At 41.5% G+C, this 19,261-nt stretch overlaps 1 protein-coding gene across 3 annotated transcripts in view; it reads left to right on the forward strand.

Annotated features, from left to right (window-relative positions):
- The first annotated feature begins 945 nt into the window (after nucleotides 1-945).
- kif14 (kinesin family member 14) overlaps nucleotides 946-19,261 on the forward strand; it is a 107,523-nt gene continuing 89,207 nt past the window's right edge. For all 3 annotated transcript variants that reach the window (XM_087990805.1, XM_043699739.2, XM_043699742.2), the window contains exons 1-4: nucleotides 946-1,083; nucleotides 5,810-6,892; nucleotides 17,591-17,845; nucleotides 18,688-18,772. In XM_087990805.1, the coding sequence (XP_087846931.1) occupies nucleotides 1,031-1,083; nucleotides 5,810-6,892; nucleotides 17,591-17,845; nucleotides 18,688-18,772 (1,476 nt within the window). In that variant the 5' untranslated portion in view covers nucleotides 946-1,030. The remainder of the gene's footprint in view (nucleotides 1,084-5,809; nucleotides 6,893-17,590; nucleotides 17,846-18,687; nucleotides 18,773-19,261) is intronic.

Genomic DNA, 19,261 nt, shown 5'->3' on the forward strand with positions numbered 1-19,261 from the left:
AGGTCTGCAGATGCTGGAGATCAAAGTTGAAACTTTATTGCTGGAACAGCACAGCAGGTCAGGCAGCATCCAGGGAACAGGAGATTCGACGTTTCGGGCACAGGCCCTTCTTCAGGACTCCCTATCTGGAGTCCTCTGTCTCCATTTCTGGGGATGGACTGACTTATAAACCTGTTGCCTGAAACGTCGATTTTCCTGCTTCTCGGATGCTGCCTGACTGGCTCTGCTTTTCCAGCACCACACTCTCGACTTATAAAATTAATTACACACCCTGAGCCTAACCCCCACAGCTACCTTGATGACACTTCCACATACCCTGCTTCTGGAAGACCTCCAGTCCACTCTCCCAGATGCTCAGTCACATCTGTTCTGATGATGCTACCTTCTACAGAGAAGTTTCTGACATGACTTCCTTTTCCAAACGAGGCCTCCTGGCCGCTGTGGTTCTTTGGGATTCCATTTTATGTTAGTCATCCATCTCCTTGCTGTTCTAATTTCCTCTTTGAATTGACAACACTGTGTGGTAAGGCAGTTCCTCACACAGCAAGACTGGCAGATCAAAAGAGTTTGCAAAGCTACATTCTTTCATTTTGATTCGAGAAACACTTTAGGACTTTAAGCTCGTATACCTACTTCCTACACTTCCTGGTTATACTGGGAACAAATTGGAATGAAAAGGCATTTCCTTTCCAAATGATCTCTATGAGAGATAAAACTATCCTTGACTGAGGGGTCATTGACAGGAGAGACTGCACCCAGACAGACAGCGTTCGTGGCGGGGCTATGTTCGACGTAGGAGGGGTGGGGCCGTATTGACAGAGCGTGTCTCCAGGGGCGCGGTCACGTCTGTCGGGGCCCGGGGTCAGAGGCAGAATCTGCTGAGACGTCGAGGGCCGGCCAGTCACGGCGAGCCGCTCGACCCATTGGTGGAAGGCAGGGAAGCGTCACGTCACCAGCGAACAACGTCTTGTCGTTGGAATGGGGAGGCGGGATGGGAACGGGCCAATCAGACGGGGCTTGTGGAATTTGAATGCACGAAGGCGGGCTCGCGGATGGAGTACTGGAGTTTTGGGTCGCGAGGAGGTGAGTCTTTGTGAGTGAGGTCGGGTTTACCCCCCACGCTCGGGAATGTGGGGAGGAGGTAATCTCTTTCTGCCCTCGGGGCTTGAGTGTATCCGGGGATTGGCCTTGGGACACCCTCTTTCCCCAGCCCGTCCATGTCCGTGTCCTCCCGGTCCGGAGGCTCTGACTAGCTCCTCCCTCACTTGTGAGCCCATTGCCTTGGTGAACGTTGCTGATGTTTTCCCCTCTAGCCGAGGCTATCGCGTTCTGCTCCGATCTCTGACGATGTCGGCAGGCTGATGTTAGTATGAATTTCAGAGATAGCTGCTCCACTCGGTACGAGCACTTCCTGGAGAAAGTGAGTCTGCAGATGCTGGAGATCAAAGTTGAAACTTTATTGCTGGAACAGCACAGCAGGTCAGGCAGCATCCAGGGAACAGGAGATTCGACGTTTCGGGCACAGGCCCTTCCTGAAGAAGGGCCTGTGCCCGAAACGTCGAATCTCCTGTTCCCTGGATGCTGCCTGACCTGCTGTGCTGTTCCAGCAATAAAGTTTCAACAACGAGCACTTCCTTCCGACTTGGCCGGCGTTCCGGGAGTGACATCTGGTCCGGTGTCCTCCTCGCTGGCGCATCTGCCGACCTGACCAAAGCAATGCATCGCCGCCCTCACTGATTGAGATGTTATTTAGATTTACGATGGTTCCTGCCCCCCCCCCCCCCCGCAAACATCTCCCATAAAATGATGATCCTCAACCTTAAATCACTTTGTGCCCCTTCTTCAGTTTCAATCCGTTCAAGAAGCTGGAGTTGGCGGAATGCAGAGTATTTGGGTTGTAGCACTGGAGGATGTTAGCCATCGAACGATTCAAGGAGAAATATGAGCATTTAACATTTTGAATTTTAAGATATTGTTAGCCAATTTGGATTAATTGGCACAAGGTAATGGATGAACAGAATATGGTATGATTTACGGACAACCACTTAGGTATGCCGAGGCTTGTGAAATGTGAAGGACAGGAGAGCATTGGAAATAGTTGAATTTGAAGTTAGTTGATCTATATTTGATTATTTTGACGATATATGCGCAGAGCTGTATAATGTGGAAGTAACCAGTCTTGTTGATGTTGAAGATATAGGGTCAGAGAGTCAGCTTGGTGTTAAAATCGGATGTTGACTTTGTGGGCAGTCTGGTTCAACCTGAACCAGTTTAGGAGATGTAATCAATGGTAAGGAAGTGCAGGATTTTATTATCCTAGCGTTTAACCAGAAGAAACATACACTTTTTCCATGTTCCGCAAGCAACCCAAAGTTTGATAGAGCTGGGTGTTGTCAATTTATGTGCAGATTCTGCTTATGTATTTGCTTGAAGCATCAAGGAAATGGGATAGACATTTTTAAGCAATCAGTTCAGAGATGTTATGACACTCTTGAACATGGATCTTCTAGACCTGCAGTAGGAACACCGCCACTGTGGTACAACCGCCAAATGGAAATGGAATAGTGTAAGAATCATCCTTGAGATCAGAAATGATTATAATTTGTTGTTTGAGATGTTATGGCTATATCTGAATAATTAAGTAAAATCAATTAAGTAACTTTCAAAAGGGCAGATGTTCGCAGGTAAACGGATGGCTGGAAAATGGGAATCGTTCAGAAATCTTACCATATTCTGTTCACCCATTACCTTGTGCCAACTAACCCAAATTGGCTAACAATATCTTAAAGTTCAAGAGAGTCCAGATTCAGTATATTCCTCCAAGGCTGGTAGGTATAGGGAATGCTGGATGATGATAGAAATTGAGGGTTTGGTTAAGAAAAAGAAGGAAGCATATGTCAGGATAGAGCGAGTGAATCCTTAGAAGAGTATAAAGGCAGTCGAAGTATACTTAAGAGGGAAATCAGGAGGGCAAAAGGGGGACATGACATAGCTTTGGCAAATAGAGTTAAGCAGAATCCAAATGGTTTTTACAAATACATTAAGGATAAATCTTCTCAAAACTTGCTAACAAAAGGGTAACTAGGGAGAGAATAGGACCCCTCAAAGATCAGCATGGTGGCCTTTGTGTGGAGCTGCAGGAGATGGGGGAGATACTAAACGAGTATTTTGCATCAGTATTTACTATGGAAAAGGACATGGAAGATATAGAATGTTGGGGAATAGATGGTGACATCTTGAAAAATGGCCATATTACAGAGGAGGAAGTAGTGCATAAAGGTGGATAAATCCCCAGGACCTGATCAGGGGTACCCTAGAACTTTGTGGGAAGCGAGGGAAGTGATTGCTGGGTCTCTTGCTGAGATATTTATATCATTGATAGTCACAGATGAGGTGCTGGAAGACTGGAGGTTGGCAAACGTGGTGCCACTGTTTAAGAAGGGCGGTAAGGACAAGCCAGGGAACCATAGACCAGTGAGCTTGATGTCGGTGGTGGGCAAACTGTTGGAGGGAATCCTGGGGGACATGATGTACATGTACTTGGAAAGGCAAGGACTGATTAGGGATGGTTGACATGGCTTTTTGATTGGGAAATCATGTCTCACAAACATAATTGAGTTTTTTTGAAGAAGTAACAAAGAAGATTGATGAGGGCTGAGCGGTAGATGTGATCTATATGGACTTCATTCAGGCATTCGACAAGATTCCCCATGGGCGACTGGTTAGCAAGGTTAGATCTCACTGAATACAAGGAGAACTAGCCATTTGGTTACAGGACTAGCTTGATGGTAGAAGACAGAGGGTGGTGGTGGAGTGTGTATTCAGACTAGAGGCCTGTGACCAGTGGATTGCTGCAAGGATTGGTGCTGGGTCCACTACTTTTCATCATTTATATGAATGATTTGGATGTGAGCATAAGAGGTATAGTTAATAAGTTTGCAGGTGACACCAAAATTGGAGGTGTAGTGGACAGCGAAGAAGGTTACCTCAGATTACAACAGGATTTTGATCAGATGGGCCAATGGGCTGAGAAGTGGCAGATGGAGTTTAATTTAGATAAATGCGAGGTGCTGCGTTTTGGGAAAGCAAATCTTAGCAGGACTTATACACTTAATGGTAAGGTCCTAGGGAGTGTTGCTGAACAAAGAGACCTTGTAGTGCAGGTTCATAGCTTCTTGACAGTGGAGTCACAGGTAGATAGGATAGTGAATAAGGTGTTTGGTATACTTTCCTTTATTGGTCAGAGTATTAAGTACAGGAGATGGGAGGTCATGTGGCTGTACAGGACATTGGTTAGGCCACTGTTGGAATATTGTGTGCAATTCTGGTCTCCTTCCTATTGGAAAGATGTTGTGATACTTGAAAGGGTTCAGAAAAGATTTACAAGGATGTTGCCAGGGATTTGAGCTATAGGGAGAGGTTGAATAGGCTAAGGCTGTTTTCCCTGGAGCGTCGGAGACTGAGGGATGACCTTATAGAGGTTTATAAATTCATGAGGGACATGGATAGGACAAATAGACAAAGTCTTTTCCCTGTGGTGGGCGTCCAGAACAAGAGGGCGTAGGTTTAAGATGAGAGGGGAAAGATATAAAAGAGACCTAAGAAGCAACTTTTTAATGCAGTGGTTAGCACGTGTATGGAATGAGCTGCCAGAGGAAGTGGTGGAGGCTAGTGCAATTACAACATTTAAAAGACATCTGGATGGGTGTATGAATAGGAAGGGTTTGGAAGGATATGTGCTGGCAGGTGGGGTTAGATTGGGTTGGGATATCTGGTCGGCATGGACAAGTTGGACCGAAGGGTCTGTTTCCGTGCTGTACATCTGTGATTCTATGACCCCAAACTCCTACACAGCCATTAATGGAGGAGAAACATATAATTGACCTTATCAAAGGCTGTGAAGAATGATGAAAGATAAATGTAATATGGTCACAGGATAGTGGCTAGGATTGGGACCATTTGTGTTGTGGTGGTGGAGTACAAATCCTGACACATTTCAATGTGCATTGGGTACCCATGCTTTTTGAATACACTGTATGGGTTGGACAAAGTTTAAAAATCACACAACACCAGGTTATAGTCCAACAGGTTTATTTGGAAGCACTAGCTTTCAAGGCGCTACCTCTTCATCAGGCAGTTATGACAACCACCTGATGAAGAGGCAGTGCCTCGAAAGCTAGTGCTTCCAAATAAACCTGTTGGATGATAACCTGGTATCGTGTGATTTGTTTTTTTAAAACAATATCTAGCATAAAATGTACAAGTATCATTTGTTTATTTTCTCATAGTTTAAACACTGTAAAACGTAAACCTATATATTTACATTGCATAAAGCTGGTAATGTAATACTCATCTCTCTCTTTTCTAGAAATGTTGAAAATATTAATTTAACTCTGTTGCGGAGCTATATTTTAAAAAACAAAGCTGAGTTTGTAAGCATGTCTGACATCATTGGGTTTTGAGATTATTTCTGTTCTTTTTTTCTTTTATCCAGAAGTATCCTTAGACACATCTGAATTTTTTTTTCTGATCACCAAAATACCGTGTTTTAGTTTTAATCAATTAACCATCACCAGTAAATCATCCCCTTTTCTAGTTGAATACTTTATGTGCAAAGCCTTTAAGGGAAATGCAGACGATCAAAGGTGAGTGGGAGAGGGCTAAATGAAAATGTATTTGGAATTATTTCTGCTATCTTTTATGTACAGAAGTGCCTTTACTACTGTAGTTCTCTTAATTGAAAACAAATGTTACTTTTTGGTGACTTTTAATAAAATAATTCTAAATGAAGTGTCTGTTTATACCACAGCTTCAAAGATCAAACTATGGTCATTGGTGCTCTTCGTTCAGTGCAGAACAATCCAGCCAACATCCTGGAGAAAGGAAGCAAACGGATCGACCAAGAACCTACATCCCAAGTGCAATACCATGGTTCACAAGGACAGTCAATATTGCCCTTGGATAAGAGCAATGAGGTTAATAAGACTTACATTGTGTCAGCTAGTAAAAGAACTCTAGGACCTTCTATACCATCCAAGCCTGAAGGTAGGCTAACCCTTCAGAGAAGAAAAACTGTTGATAGAGGAAATCCTAGTATTCATGATGATATTAGAAATGTTGATTCAAGTGAAGGAGAAAGAAGACTTACATTGCAACGTCGTACTAAGGGGGGTAACTTGGAAAGAGGAATTGGTATTTTCAAGGAAAATGCAGAAAGCCTGACACAAAATATCACAATCCAGGCATCAAATAACCTTTTGCAAACCAAAGGGACCAATTCCACTGGTTTTGTATCTTCCAGTCTCTCATTAATGCAAAATGTTGGAATTGCCAGAATCAATCTTTCTGCAGCTGCAAAGCCAACTTCAATTGGCAGGAAACAGGAAAATTCACCAACTTCTTCCTATCGGTCAACTTCAGTCACGACTATTAACAAAGTGCATACCCCCACCAATCCATCAATAACACCTGTCAAAAGGATGGTATCTGGCAAATCTGATGACAGCCAACGAAAGACAGAGGCAAAGCCTTTTAAAATGTCCTCCAAGCAGAATGTAGATAGAAATGAAACGTTAAAAACAGATGTAACTAAAATAATGAAGCTTTTTAATCAGCAAGAAACTAAAAATCAAAGTAATTTTGTTAAATCAATGACCAGAGACTTCCAAAAAAAACAACAGACAATGGAATCTGGGATCAATAACTTAAAATATTCCATAAATACAGTCGCAGATAATGGAGATCAAAAACCACTAAGAAGTGGAGTGGTTACAAGAGGAACTCTTAGGCAAGTGGAGATATCATCAACAAGCCTATGTGCAGGGAATGAATGTTTAAATGGAGTAGACAGTGCTGTGACTGTGGCTGTTCGAGTGAGACCTTTCAGTGAGAGGTAAGTGCTTGAAACAAATTAATTAGAAAATTGTATTGGTTGACTCAGATTCTCAGGACTTCGTACAGTTTGGAAATTTATTATTAAATATCTTAATTTTTAGATCTTTGAGGAAATGTTCTTATTTTCCCCCATATTGGTTAACAAAAAATTGAGATTTGCATTTGTATTGTGGTTTCATGACCATGAAAGGCAATGTGCTTTAGACCCAACAAAACACTTTTGAAGTATGTTCGCGTTCTGCAGGCAGCACAGCAGTTAATTTCTGCACAGCAACTCTTACAAATGGCATTGTAACCAAGTAATTTATTTATATCATGTTGATAGAGTAATAAATATTGGTCAGGATACTAAGGATATCTCATAATATTACATAAATACACCCTTGGCAAAGACAAATTCAGTAAAATAGGTTGTCTCATATGTGGTATTTCTTCAGTACAGGAGGAAAAAACATCAGAAGAAAATTCTGGTAGCGAGACGGATGTATGTTAGCTTCCACAACAAACTTCAAAACACCAACAACTAAAAACTAAGCTAAAACCCTGGTTATGTGGGACCCTGACTCCACCCCTTCATAGTGAATTTTGAGAGGATTTCAAAAGTATTCAAAAAGAATCAATCTTTCTGCAGCCAATGAACACAGTCTGCTGATTTCTGAGTAACATGCCCAAACAAGCAGACAAAACATGTCCAGAAATCCGAGCCACTCTCCCCAACATTAAAGACACCTCTTAAATGACTGCCAGACTACTTAGACCCCTTGGCATCATGGTAGCCCACAAACCCACCAACACACTAAAACAGAAGCTAATGAACTTGAAAGACCCTATACACTCAATGAGCAAAACTAATGTAATTTACAAAATACTGTGCAAGGACTGTAACACACTAGATTGGACAAACAGGCAGAAAACTAGCAACCAGGATACATGAACACCAACTAGCCACAAAAAGACATGACGCCCTCTCACTAGTATCCTCACATGCGGATGAGGAAGGACACCACTTCAACTGGGACAACACATCCATCCTAAGCACACATGTACAAGAATTCCTAGAAGAAAGTGAGGACTGCAGATGTTGGAGATCAGAGCTGAAAAATGTGTTGGTGGGAAAGCGCAGCAGGTCAGGCAGCATCCAAAGAACAGGAGAATCAACGTTTCGGACATAAGCTTTTCTTCAGGAAGAAGGGCTTATGCCCGAAACGTCGATTCTCCTACTCCTTGGATGCTGCCTGACCTGCTGCACTTTTCCAGCAACACATTTTTCAAGAATTCCTAGAAGCATGGCATTCCAACCAGAACTCTATCAACAGGCGACTAACTGTGTGGAGTTTGCACATTCTCCCTGTGTCTGCGTGGGTTTCCTCCGGGTGCTCCGGTTTCCTCCCACAGTCCAAAGATGTGCAGGTTAGGTGAATTGGCCATGCTAAATTGCCCGTAGTGTTAGGTAAGGGGTAAATGTAGGGGTGGGTTGCGCTTCGGCGGGTCGGTGTGGACTTGTTGGGCCGAAGGGCCTGTTTCCACACTGTAATGTAATGTAATGTAATCTAACAAACACATCGAGTTAGACCCCATCTCCCACCCTCTGAGTAAAGTAACAGGAAGTGACTTCACAGGAAATGACATCACCAACCCAAAGAAACCCAAATATATAAATAGAAAGCAGGAATTTTCAGCATTGCTTTGCCTGACGCTCACTGAAGACGTTACCTAGTAGGGTAAGGAAACGCCTGGAAACGAACTATTCTATATACTATTGAGCTCAGCGAACAAACGTACATCCACCTCTTCATGCTGTTTCTCTTGTTCAGTCAATTTCTGGAAAATGGTAACTCCAAAAATGTGGAATGTGGAGGGATTTGGTGATGGTCATGCCACTGAACATTAGGGGGAAATGTTTAGATTCTTTCTTGGAGGCCTGGTGTGAATTGGCAAATAACATTCATACCACGCATCAGCCTTAGACTGAATCTTATCTTGGTCTTATTGCATATTGACGTAGACTGCTTCAGTATCTGAGTCATATGCGATCATCAGCTGACATCCACACATTGTACCTTATGATTGTCAGAGGATCATTGAAGCATCCGAAAATGGTTTGGCCTGAGGAATTCCTGAATTGATGTTTTGGAACTACTGAAATGGATGATTTCTGACAACCAGAATCATTGGTAATTTATGCTAGGTATTACTCCAGCCATTTGAGAGATTTCCTCCCAATTCCCATTGATTCCAGTTTTGTTCAGGCTCCTTGATCAAATGCTGCTTTGATGTTGAGTAAATTTATGTTGTCATTATCCTTGTTTGGATAAGGCTGTAAGGAGGTCAGAAGCTGGCTCTGGTGAGACATTAACTAAATATCCATGATCATGTTACTGCTGAGTAGGTGTTGCTTGATTGCACTGTCCCACTAATTTGATTACTTCACTGATGATCAAGAGTAGACTGATTGGATAGTAGTTGGTTAAGTCAGATTTGTCCTGTCTTTTGTTGTCTGCATGGACTTGGGCAGTTTTCCACATTACAGGGCAGATGCCTGCTTTTTAGATTTAATGGAACAGTGGAGCTATAGGTGCACCTATTTCTGGATCACATGAGGTGAATTGAATTGGAGCGTAGGCGATTGGGAGGTGACCTTAGAAGTTTATAAAATGATGAAGGGTATTGATAGAGTTAATGGTAGTTGTCTTTTCCATAGGATGGGAGGATTACACGACAAGGGGACATATCTCTAAGATGAGAGAAGAGAGATTTAAAAAAGACGTGGGGGCAATTTTTTAGACAGGGTGGTTTACATCTAGAATAAACTTTGAGGAAATGGTGGCTGTGGGTACAATTACAGGTTATTCTGCTATGACATGTGTTTATGCGAATTTGCTGTAATGCGATTGACGAATTGGAGATACTATTTCTAAAGTGCGAACACTTAAAATGTGTGTTGGCTGTAACACAATTACGTCGCCAACACCTCAAGTGCTGTTTCTCGAGCATGATTTTTCTATAATGCAGGGTTGCACAAGAGCGCAACCATCGTGTTATAGAACTACCTGTACGACGTTTAAAAGACATTTGGATAAATACATGAACAGGAAAGATGTGGAAGGATATGAGCCAGCAGCAGGCATGTGAGACTAGTTTAGTTTGGGATTATGTTCGGCATGGACTGCTTGGACCAAAGGTAAGTTTCCAGGCTGTACGATCCTATGACTAAGCAATAAAATTAGAGTTAAGTGCTTGAGATATTTGAGTGGAGTTTGTTTCGGTTCAGAAATGAAAAGTGTGTTATGCTACTTTTTGCCTTGAATTGAATCAAATATGAAAAACTGTAGTTGGATGTAGTCCATTTAACCCTTTTGATCTGTTATACCATTCAGTTGAATCATGGTTGATCTGATCGTGGCCTTTTTAGCTTTGGAATCCTTTTGTCAATCAAAAATCTGACTAACTCTGTCTTGAATATATTCAATTACCAAGTCTCCATTGCTTTCTGTGGGAAAAAGAATTCTAAAGACCAAAGATGAGAAACTGTAACTTGGTTATTTGTAGGATCTTGTCACATTTGTTTGCATTATATTGAAAAGTGACCACTATTTGTAAAGTACTTTTCAAAGTTCTGAGGTGCTATTTAAATATGAATTTGTTCTTTCTCAAACAGATTCTGTCAATTATAGCTCTGCCATGTGTGAATGAATTGTACCTTGCTGATTGAATTGATTTTATATACACTTCTACTTTAGTACTAAAATTGCCAGTCGTTTAAGAGAACTCACATCTTCAAGAATGAGTAGGCCTATAGTTTGGTCCTCCTAACCTGCTCATGCATTCAATTTGATTATGGCTGCATTTCTGCACCAACAGCAGTTCTTCATCTGATTCCTTGATTGAAAAAAGATCAATGAAGTTCTTGGGCGATGCGCTCAATATACTATTGAGTTCCAGAAACCTTGAAGATTGAGAATTCCAAAGATTTAGGATATCATTGAGCAAAAATTTCTCCTCACCACAGTCTGAATTGACTGGCACATTGAGAAATTGACCTCCCAATTCTAGACTCTGCAACTAAAGAAAACAGCTTTTCTGTATCTCTCTGCTGGCAAGTTATCTCAGAATCTTTTTTTATTTCAGCTGTATTTTTCTATCGTGTAGGACAATGGCAACTTGATATCAAGTCCCAATCGTGTTACTCGAGGAATTTACTGAAATGAGCTAGCAAAGGCATTCATTTTCATTTTTGCTTTCACTGTTTTTATTTTGCCTTCCGATAAATAATTTGGCATAGAATCATAAATTCTCTCCACTGTGGAAGGAGGCCATATGGCCCATTTGAGTCTACACCAAACCTCCAAAGAGCATCCTACCCAGCCCCACCCTATCCCTCTCGCTCTGAATTTCCCATTGGTAAATTCACCTAGCCTGCATATCCTTGGACACCTATGGGCAATTTAGCATGGCCAATCCACCTAACTGCACACTTTGGTCTGAGAGAGAAAACTGGAGCACCCAGAGGAAACCCACAGGGAGAATGTGCTTAATTCCTCACAGACAGTTGCCCAAGGGTGGAATCAAATCCAGGTCCCTGCGCTATGAGGCTGCAGTGCTCACTACTGAGCCACTGTGCCAACCTTTCTTGCAACAGCAACTACATCGAAATTCTTCTTTGTCAAGAGGTCATAGAATCATGGAGCAGGTTACAGTGGGACCAGTTTGAGTAAATGTATAAAATAAAATAAATGCATGTACACGTGTAAAGATGGATACCTATTATTTCTGGTATATCATTGTCTGTATTGAGGATGGGAAATCTGGATTTCAACCAGCCATTTTTATGTTGCTTCATTTTATCTAATGCTCTCATTTATCTATAATGGGAATTGTTTAAAAATGTACTTCTGGCAAGGAATCAATTTTAGATTAGATTACTTAGTGTGGAAACAGGCCCTTCAGCCCAACAAGTCCACACCGACCCACCGAAGCGCAACCCACCCAGACCCATTCCCCTACATTTACCCCTTCACCCCCATACTATAGGCAATTTAGCATGGCCAATTCACCTAACCTGTATATTTTTGGACTGTGGGAGGAAACCGGAGCACCCAGAGGAAACCCATGCAGACACAGGGAGAATTTGCAAACTCCACACAGACAGTCGCCTGAGGCAGGAATTGAACCCGGGTCTCTGGCGCTGTGAGGCAGCAGTGCTAACCATTGTGCCACCGTGCCGCCCACTTTCTTGTATTCTTGCATATTTTTACAGGCTACCTGCCATTTTTCAAACTAATCTTCCTTTTTTCTCAAACTTGTATGTAAGACTCCCCTCATTTGATTTCTCATTGGTCGCACCATATTCTCTCTCTGCCTGAGAAGATGTAAGACTTCCCATACTTGGATGTATATGAAGGCAATTAATGTAATGTTGCAAAATTGTCCTTCCTTAACATCACAGCAACCTCTTTGTCATAGAGTAATTTTGGGTAATCCAAGATGGAGGTTGGGAAAAATTTGTGGCTGTAAGAGCTGCTTTTTTTTTATTGGAGGTATTTTCAGTGTTGGAGTTGATTTTGTCAAATTCTTGGAGCAGTAATTATGGCTTTATACATTATTTTGGAACTTTGGGGGGAAAGAAAGATCAAAATAATGGCACTTTTAAAAAAGGAGGAAGACTGACAAAGGTAGAGATCAAATGGGAAGTGATTCAAATGGATAAAGAAACCTGCACTGCTGTGTGACCCAGCAGAGAATCAGCGCAGCTGCTGCTTTGCTGTCAAGTATCTCTGCACATTCCAGAGTTCATTCCAAGAAAAATAAACAGCAAAATTTACAGCTGACCTTGGAGAAACCTGTGTGGGGGATCTCACAGCAGGGAAGCAGTTAAGTGGCTAGTTTTAATGTGTAACCTTACTTACTTTTGGTAAATCTACAATAATGAGTCAAGTGGGTTCTTTTTTGATTGTTTCTATTGAGATCTGTCTCTTGATTAAATTTAAAAATATAAAACCATAGGTACTAAGCAAGCAGTGTTTTCAGAGCAGTTAGATTGTGCTATTTTCTGGTCTGTAAATTGCTACGGTGCAAAGATAACCTTCAGTAGAGTGATGTGTTGTTCCTGTTGGATGTGGGAGATGGGGAGAGTTTCCATGTTACTAATAATTATGTCTGCAGGAAGTGTGTTTGATTGTGAATCCTGTCCGGTCACGTGGATCTGTTGGAGTGGCAGTTGGAGATAATGAGGACTTGACAGGAGCTAGGGGATATGATGGATGGCAGTTGCAAGGAGGGAGATAAATTGAAGATACAGTCAGGTAGATGGGTGACCTCCAGGAAAGGTAGGTGAGGGAGGCAGGTAGTGCAGGAGTCTCCTGTGGCTATCTCCATCTCAAACAAGTATGCCGTTTTGGAAGATATAGGGGGTGAGGGACTCTCAGGAAAATGCAGGACTTACAGCCAGGTTTCTGATACCGAGATCAGCTCTAATGTAAGGAGGGATGCACCAGATTCCAAGTGATTGATAGTGGACAGTCTAGTCAGAGGCACAGTCATTTCTGTGGCTGACAGAGAGACATCCGGATGGTGTGTTGCCTTTCTGGAGCCAGGACCAAGGATATCTCTGACAGGGTGCAGAATATTTTCAAAGGGAAAGGGACCAGGAGGAGGACATTGTATACATTAGAACTAATGACCTAGGAAGAGAAAAGGATAAGATTCTGAGGAGAGAATATAGGAAGTTAAAAAGTAGATTCTCGTGGGTAGTAATATCTGGATTACTCCCAGTGCCATGAGTTAGTGAGGGTAGGAATAGGAGGATAGGGCAGATGAATATGTAGCTGAGGAGCTGGTACATGGAGCAGGATTCTTTTTTTTTGGATCATTGGAATCTCTTCTGGGGTGGAAGTGACCTGTATAAGAAGGACTGAATGCACCTGAATTGGAAAGGAACTAGTATACTGGCAGGGGGATTTGCTAGAGTGGCTCTGGAGGATTAAACTAGTAAAGGAGTGTGGGACCCAGGGAGACTGGTACAGTTGGAAAAAGAAGTAAGTCAAACAGTCAGGAACAAAGCAGAGAAAGAGAGAGGCCTGATGAATTAAACTGTATTTAATTCCATGCAAGAGGCCGAACAGGTAAAGCAAATGAACTCAGGACATGGTTGGGGGCATGGGACTGGGATATCATAGCAATTAGCAAGGCATAGCTCAGGGATGGACAGGACTGGCAACTTAATGTTCCAGGTTAGATACAATAGGAAGGATAGATGTGGCAAGAGAGGAGGGGGAATGGCATTTTTGATTAGGGATAACATTACGACTGTACTTGGGGGATATTCCTGGGAATATGTCCAGGGATGTTATTTGGGTGGAATTGAGAAATACGAAAGGGATGACTATCTTTTTGGGATTGTACTATGGACTCCCCAATAGTCAGTGGGAAATTGAGTATCAAATTTGTAAGGAGATCTCAGTTATCTATGAGAAATTTGGGGGTGCCGTGGTGGCTCAGTGGTTGGCACTACTGCCCCACAGCACCAAGGACCTTGGTTCAATTCCCATGTTGGGTGACTGTGTGGAGTTTGTACATTCTCCCCGTGTCTGCGTGGGTTTCCTCCGGGTGCTCTGGTTTTCTCCTGCAATCCAAAGATGTGCTGGTCAGGTGAAGTGGCCATGCTAAATTGCCCAAAGTGTTAGATGCATTAGTCAAGAGTAAATATAGGGTAGGGGAGTAGGTCTGGGTTGGTTACTTTTCGGAGGGTTGGTGTGCACTTTTTGGACTGAAGGGCGTGTTTCCATACTGTAGAGTATCTAATCTAATAATAGGGGATTTTAACTTTCTGAACACAGACTGGGGCTGCCATAGTTTTGAGGGCTTGAATGGAGAGGAATTTAAGTATGTACAAGAAAATTTTCTGATTCACTTTGTGGATGTATCTACAAGAGAAGGTGCAAAAGTCTCTTGGCTGAGCAGATGACTGAGGTGACAGCGGGGATAATTCTATTAGTTTTAAAATAGTGGTGGAAAAGGATAGACCAGATCTAAAAGTTGAAGTTCTAAATTGGAGGAAGGCCAACTTTGACAGTATTAGGTAAGAACTTGCAAAAGTAGATGAGGGGTAGATGCTTGGAGGTAAAGGGATGCCTTCAAAAATGAGATAAAAAGAATCCAGAAATAGTAAGCTTCCTGTTAGAGTGAAGAACAAGGCTGGTAGGTGTAGGGAATGCTGAATGACTGGGGAAATTGAGATTTTGGTCAAGAAAAGGAAGGAAGCATATGTAAGGTACAGACAGCAGAGATTGAGCGAATCCCAAGAAGAACAGAAAGGTGGTAGAAATATACTTAAGAGGGAAATCAGGAGGGCAAAATGGGGACCTGAGATAGTTTTGGCAAATAGTGTTCAGGAGAATCCAAAGGGATTCCACAAATACATTAAGGGCAAAAGGGTAACTAGGGAGAGAATAGGCCCCCTGAAAGATCAGCAAGGCCGCCTATGTGTGGAACTGCAGAAGATGAGGCAGATATTAAACTCGTATTTTGCATCAGTGTTACTGTGGAGAAGGGTGTGGAAGATAGTGAACATTGGGAAATAAACAGTGACATCTTAAAATGTCCATATTACAGAGGAGGTGGTGCTGGATGTCTTAAAATGTAGAAATGTGGTTCAATCCCTGGGACCTGATCAATTGTACCCTAAACATTTGTGGGAAGCTAGGCAAGTGATTGCTGGATTCCTTGCTGAGATATGTGTATCATTTGAGATGCAGGAAGACTGATGGTTGGCTAATGAGGTGCAACTATTGTAAGAAAGGTGGCAAGGAAAAACCAGGGAACTATAGACTGGTGTGCAAGTTGTTGGAGGGAGTCTTGAGGGACAACGATTTACACATATTTGGAGAAGCAAGGGCTGATTCGGGACAATCAACATGACTTTGTGCATGGGAAATCGTGTCTCACTAACTTGGCTGAGTTTTTTCAAGAAGTAGCAAAGTGGATTGATGAGGGCAGAGCGGTGGACATGGTCTATATGGTGTTTAGTAAGGTGTTCAACAAGTTTCCTCATGGTAGACTGGTTAGCAAGGTTAGATCACTTGGAATACAGGGAGAACTAGCCATTTGGATACAGAACTCGCACAAAGTTAGAAGCATAGGTGGTGGAGGGTTGCTTTACAGACTGCAGGCCTGTGATCAGTGATGTGCCACAGTGATGTGCTCTGTCCACTGATTCTCATCATTTATATCAATGATTTGGATGTGAACGTAGGAGGTATGGTTAGTAAGTTTGCAGATGACACCAAAATTCATGGCGTAGTGGACAGCAAAGTAGGTTACCTCAAATTACAATGGGATCTTGCTCAGATGTGCCAATGGACCAAGGGGTGGCAGATGGAGTTTAATTTAGATAAATGTGAGGTGCTGCACTTTGGAAAGACAAAATATGATAGGACTTCATAGAATCCCCACAATGTGGAAACAGGCCATTTGGCCCAACAAGTCCACACTGACACACCAAAGAGTATTCCGCCCAGTCCCATTCCCCTACCCGATTACTCTACATTTCCCCTCACTAATGCACCTAATCTGCACCCCTGAACGCTATAGACAATTTAGCTTGGCCAATAACTTGCACATTGTTTGACTGGGATGAAACCAGAACACCCGAAGGAAACTGTACGCAGACACGGGCAGAATTAGTTCTAAGGTCGTGGGGAGTGTTGCTGAACAAAGACTTTGGAGTGCAGGTTCATAGTTCCTTGCAGGTGGAATCACAGGTAGATAGGATTATGAAGAAGGTATTTGGTATGCTTGCCTTTATTCGTCAGTGCATTGAGTACAGGAGTTGGGAGGTCATGTTGTGACTATACAGGACATTAGTTAGGCCACGTTTGGAATACTGAGTGTAATTCTGGTCTCCTTGCCATGGAAAGATGTTGTGAAACCTGAAAGGGTTCAGAAATGATTTACAAAGATGTTGCCAAGGTTGGAAGATTTGAGCATTTGGGAGAGGCTGAATAGGCTAGGGCTGTTTTCCCTGGAGCGTCGGAGTCTGAGGGGTCACCTGACAGAGGTTTATAAAATCATGAGGGGCATGGATAAGGTGAACAGTCAAGGTCTTTTCCCCAGGGTTGGGGAGCCCAAAACCAGAGGACATAGGTTTAAGGCAAGGGTGATAGATTTAAAAGGGACGTAAGGGGCAACTTTTTTCACGCAAGGGTGGTACGTGTATGGAATGAGCTGCCAGAGGAAATGGTGGAGGCTTGTACAATAATAATGTTTAAAAGGCATCTGAAAAGTATATGAATAGGAAGGGTTTAGAGGGATATGGGCCAAATGCTGGCAATGGGTTTAGATTTATTTAGGAAGTCTGGTCGGCATGGATGAGCAGAATTGAAGGGTCTGTTTCTGTGTTTTATATCTAATATGAATCTCTAAATGGATCTTTTTAGCATTATGGTGTAGGTATATCAGGGCAGCATAGTGAAATATGGGTGAGAAACCTTTATCATGCAAATAAATTTTAAGTGTGTGCAAAACAGTTTTAGTCACTGATAAAGAAAAATATGACCATAATCAATCCCTTAACAGTGTGACACAGAGATTAAATGACAACATGTATTTTTCTTTTCTCTTCGTATTAGCTATTGTTACCATGATCATTTTCTCTATGTATATTATATGTTGAATATGTTTTTTTTCAATTTTTATTTAGGGAAAAAAATGAAAATTCACAGCAAGTAATATTCATGCAAGGACAGGACACAATTGTGCAACACCCAGAAACAAATCGCACTTACTCTTTTACTTATGACTTTTCCTTTTGGTCATTTGATGGGTTACATCCTGAATTTTCAAGCCAGGAAGCTGTATATATGAACATAGGATTGCCGTTGCTAGAAAAAGCCTTTGAGGGGTACAACACATGTCTGTTTGCATATGGCCAGACTGGTTCTGGAAAATCATACACGTAAGTTTGGATAAAATTTGTTATGATTGGTTTGTTTTAATAATGAAGTAAAGTGAAGCATAAAATGTCCATATTATTACTGATCTGAATATCACTCTATTGTGAAATATCACTAACCTTATTCACCAAAATCCAACACTTGTTTGAGAATAATTTAGCTCAAAATTAATAATTTAGTTGGACCTATCACTAATGATGTTGTATTCCATAGACCAATTCAAGTACTGTATCGAAGTTGTCTTTATGGTGACCATGATACTCTTGTTTTAGAACATCAAATCCATCACTTTCATTTAAAAGCAAAATACTGTGGACGCTAGAGATATGATTTAAAAATCAATAAAAATAGACCACTGTCATCTGTCCTCTCTGTAGCCTATTTGTTTTCAATTGCTTTTGCAAAACTACCTCAAAATAAGGAACTTCAGTGCATCATTTTGATACATTTCTATTATTTATATTGCTTAATGTGAATTACCTGATAACTGCCATACTAAATGCAAGTGAATAAATTCATATTATAATAAATTTCAATCACAGCAATGGTGAGTCATAAATGTGCTATTATAACAAGAATCCAGAGTGTACTCTGCCCTAATGATCAGAAAAACTCACAGGTATCTTGTTTAGTTAAAGAAACAGAAAATGAAGTAAAATATCAACTGAGTAATGACTTCTGTTCAATGGTACCTAAAAATATTGCTATTAATGCAAAGCTAAACTGATTCAAAGTTTCAACTGTTACACTTTGAGAAACACTACATATTTTAATTATTTTTAATACAATTTATTTCCACCAAGTTTGGTCCTGTTGCTTAAATATTGCTTTACTTTCTTGAAAGGATGATGGGCTTCAGTGATGAGGGGATAATACCGAGGTTCTGTGAACAGTTATTCACCGAAGTAGCAAAAACTGAATTGCAACAGGTAATCTTTTTAAGGGCAAATTTGTTATGTAGTAATGATCCATTCTCATTGAATTATAAAGTAATTCTGGAAGACTGCAATATAGATTAGTAGAAAAATTTTCCTTTTATTTTAACATAAGCCAAGAGTGGAAATTGAACACCTAATTTTTAACCCAAAGCAGGAATTGACTCAGTCGTGCCCAAGAAAACAGACACAGCCTTCTGATTTTAACACCCAAGCAATATCCGCATGTCACTGTTCAGTTCCCACCCTAAACCTATTGGAAATTACAAAAGAACAACTGAAGGAAGAAGACTGCAGACCAGGACTTAGAGTATGGTTTCTGAATAAGTAACCAAAGAAGGGAATTTGTGATCAGGAAAATTGAGGGAATAAGTGCCTAAATTTTCCTTTAGGGAGTTTCACATGATTCTGGCTGCTGCTCTTGCCATGTCAGTTGTTGAGAATCCTAACTTGTTTCTCCTGTTCAGGTTGCTGATAAATTAT

Source organism: Chiloscyllium plagiosum, unplaced genomic scaffold, assembly GCF_037043375.1.
Source record: "Chiloscyllium plagiosum isolate Xiang-an unplaced genomic scaffold, Cpla_swu_hap1 HiC_scaffold_9, whole genome shotgun sequence".
Taxonomy (NCBI): domain Eukaryota; kingdom Metazoa; phylum Chordata; class Chondrichthyes; order Orectolobiformes; family Hemiscylliidae; genus Chiloscyllium; species Chiloscyllium plagiosum.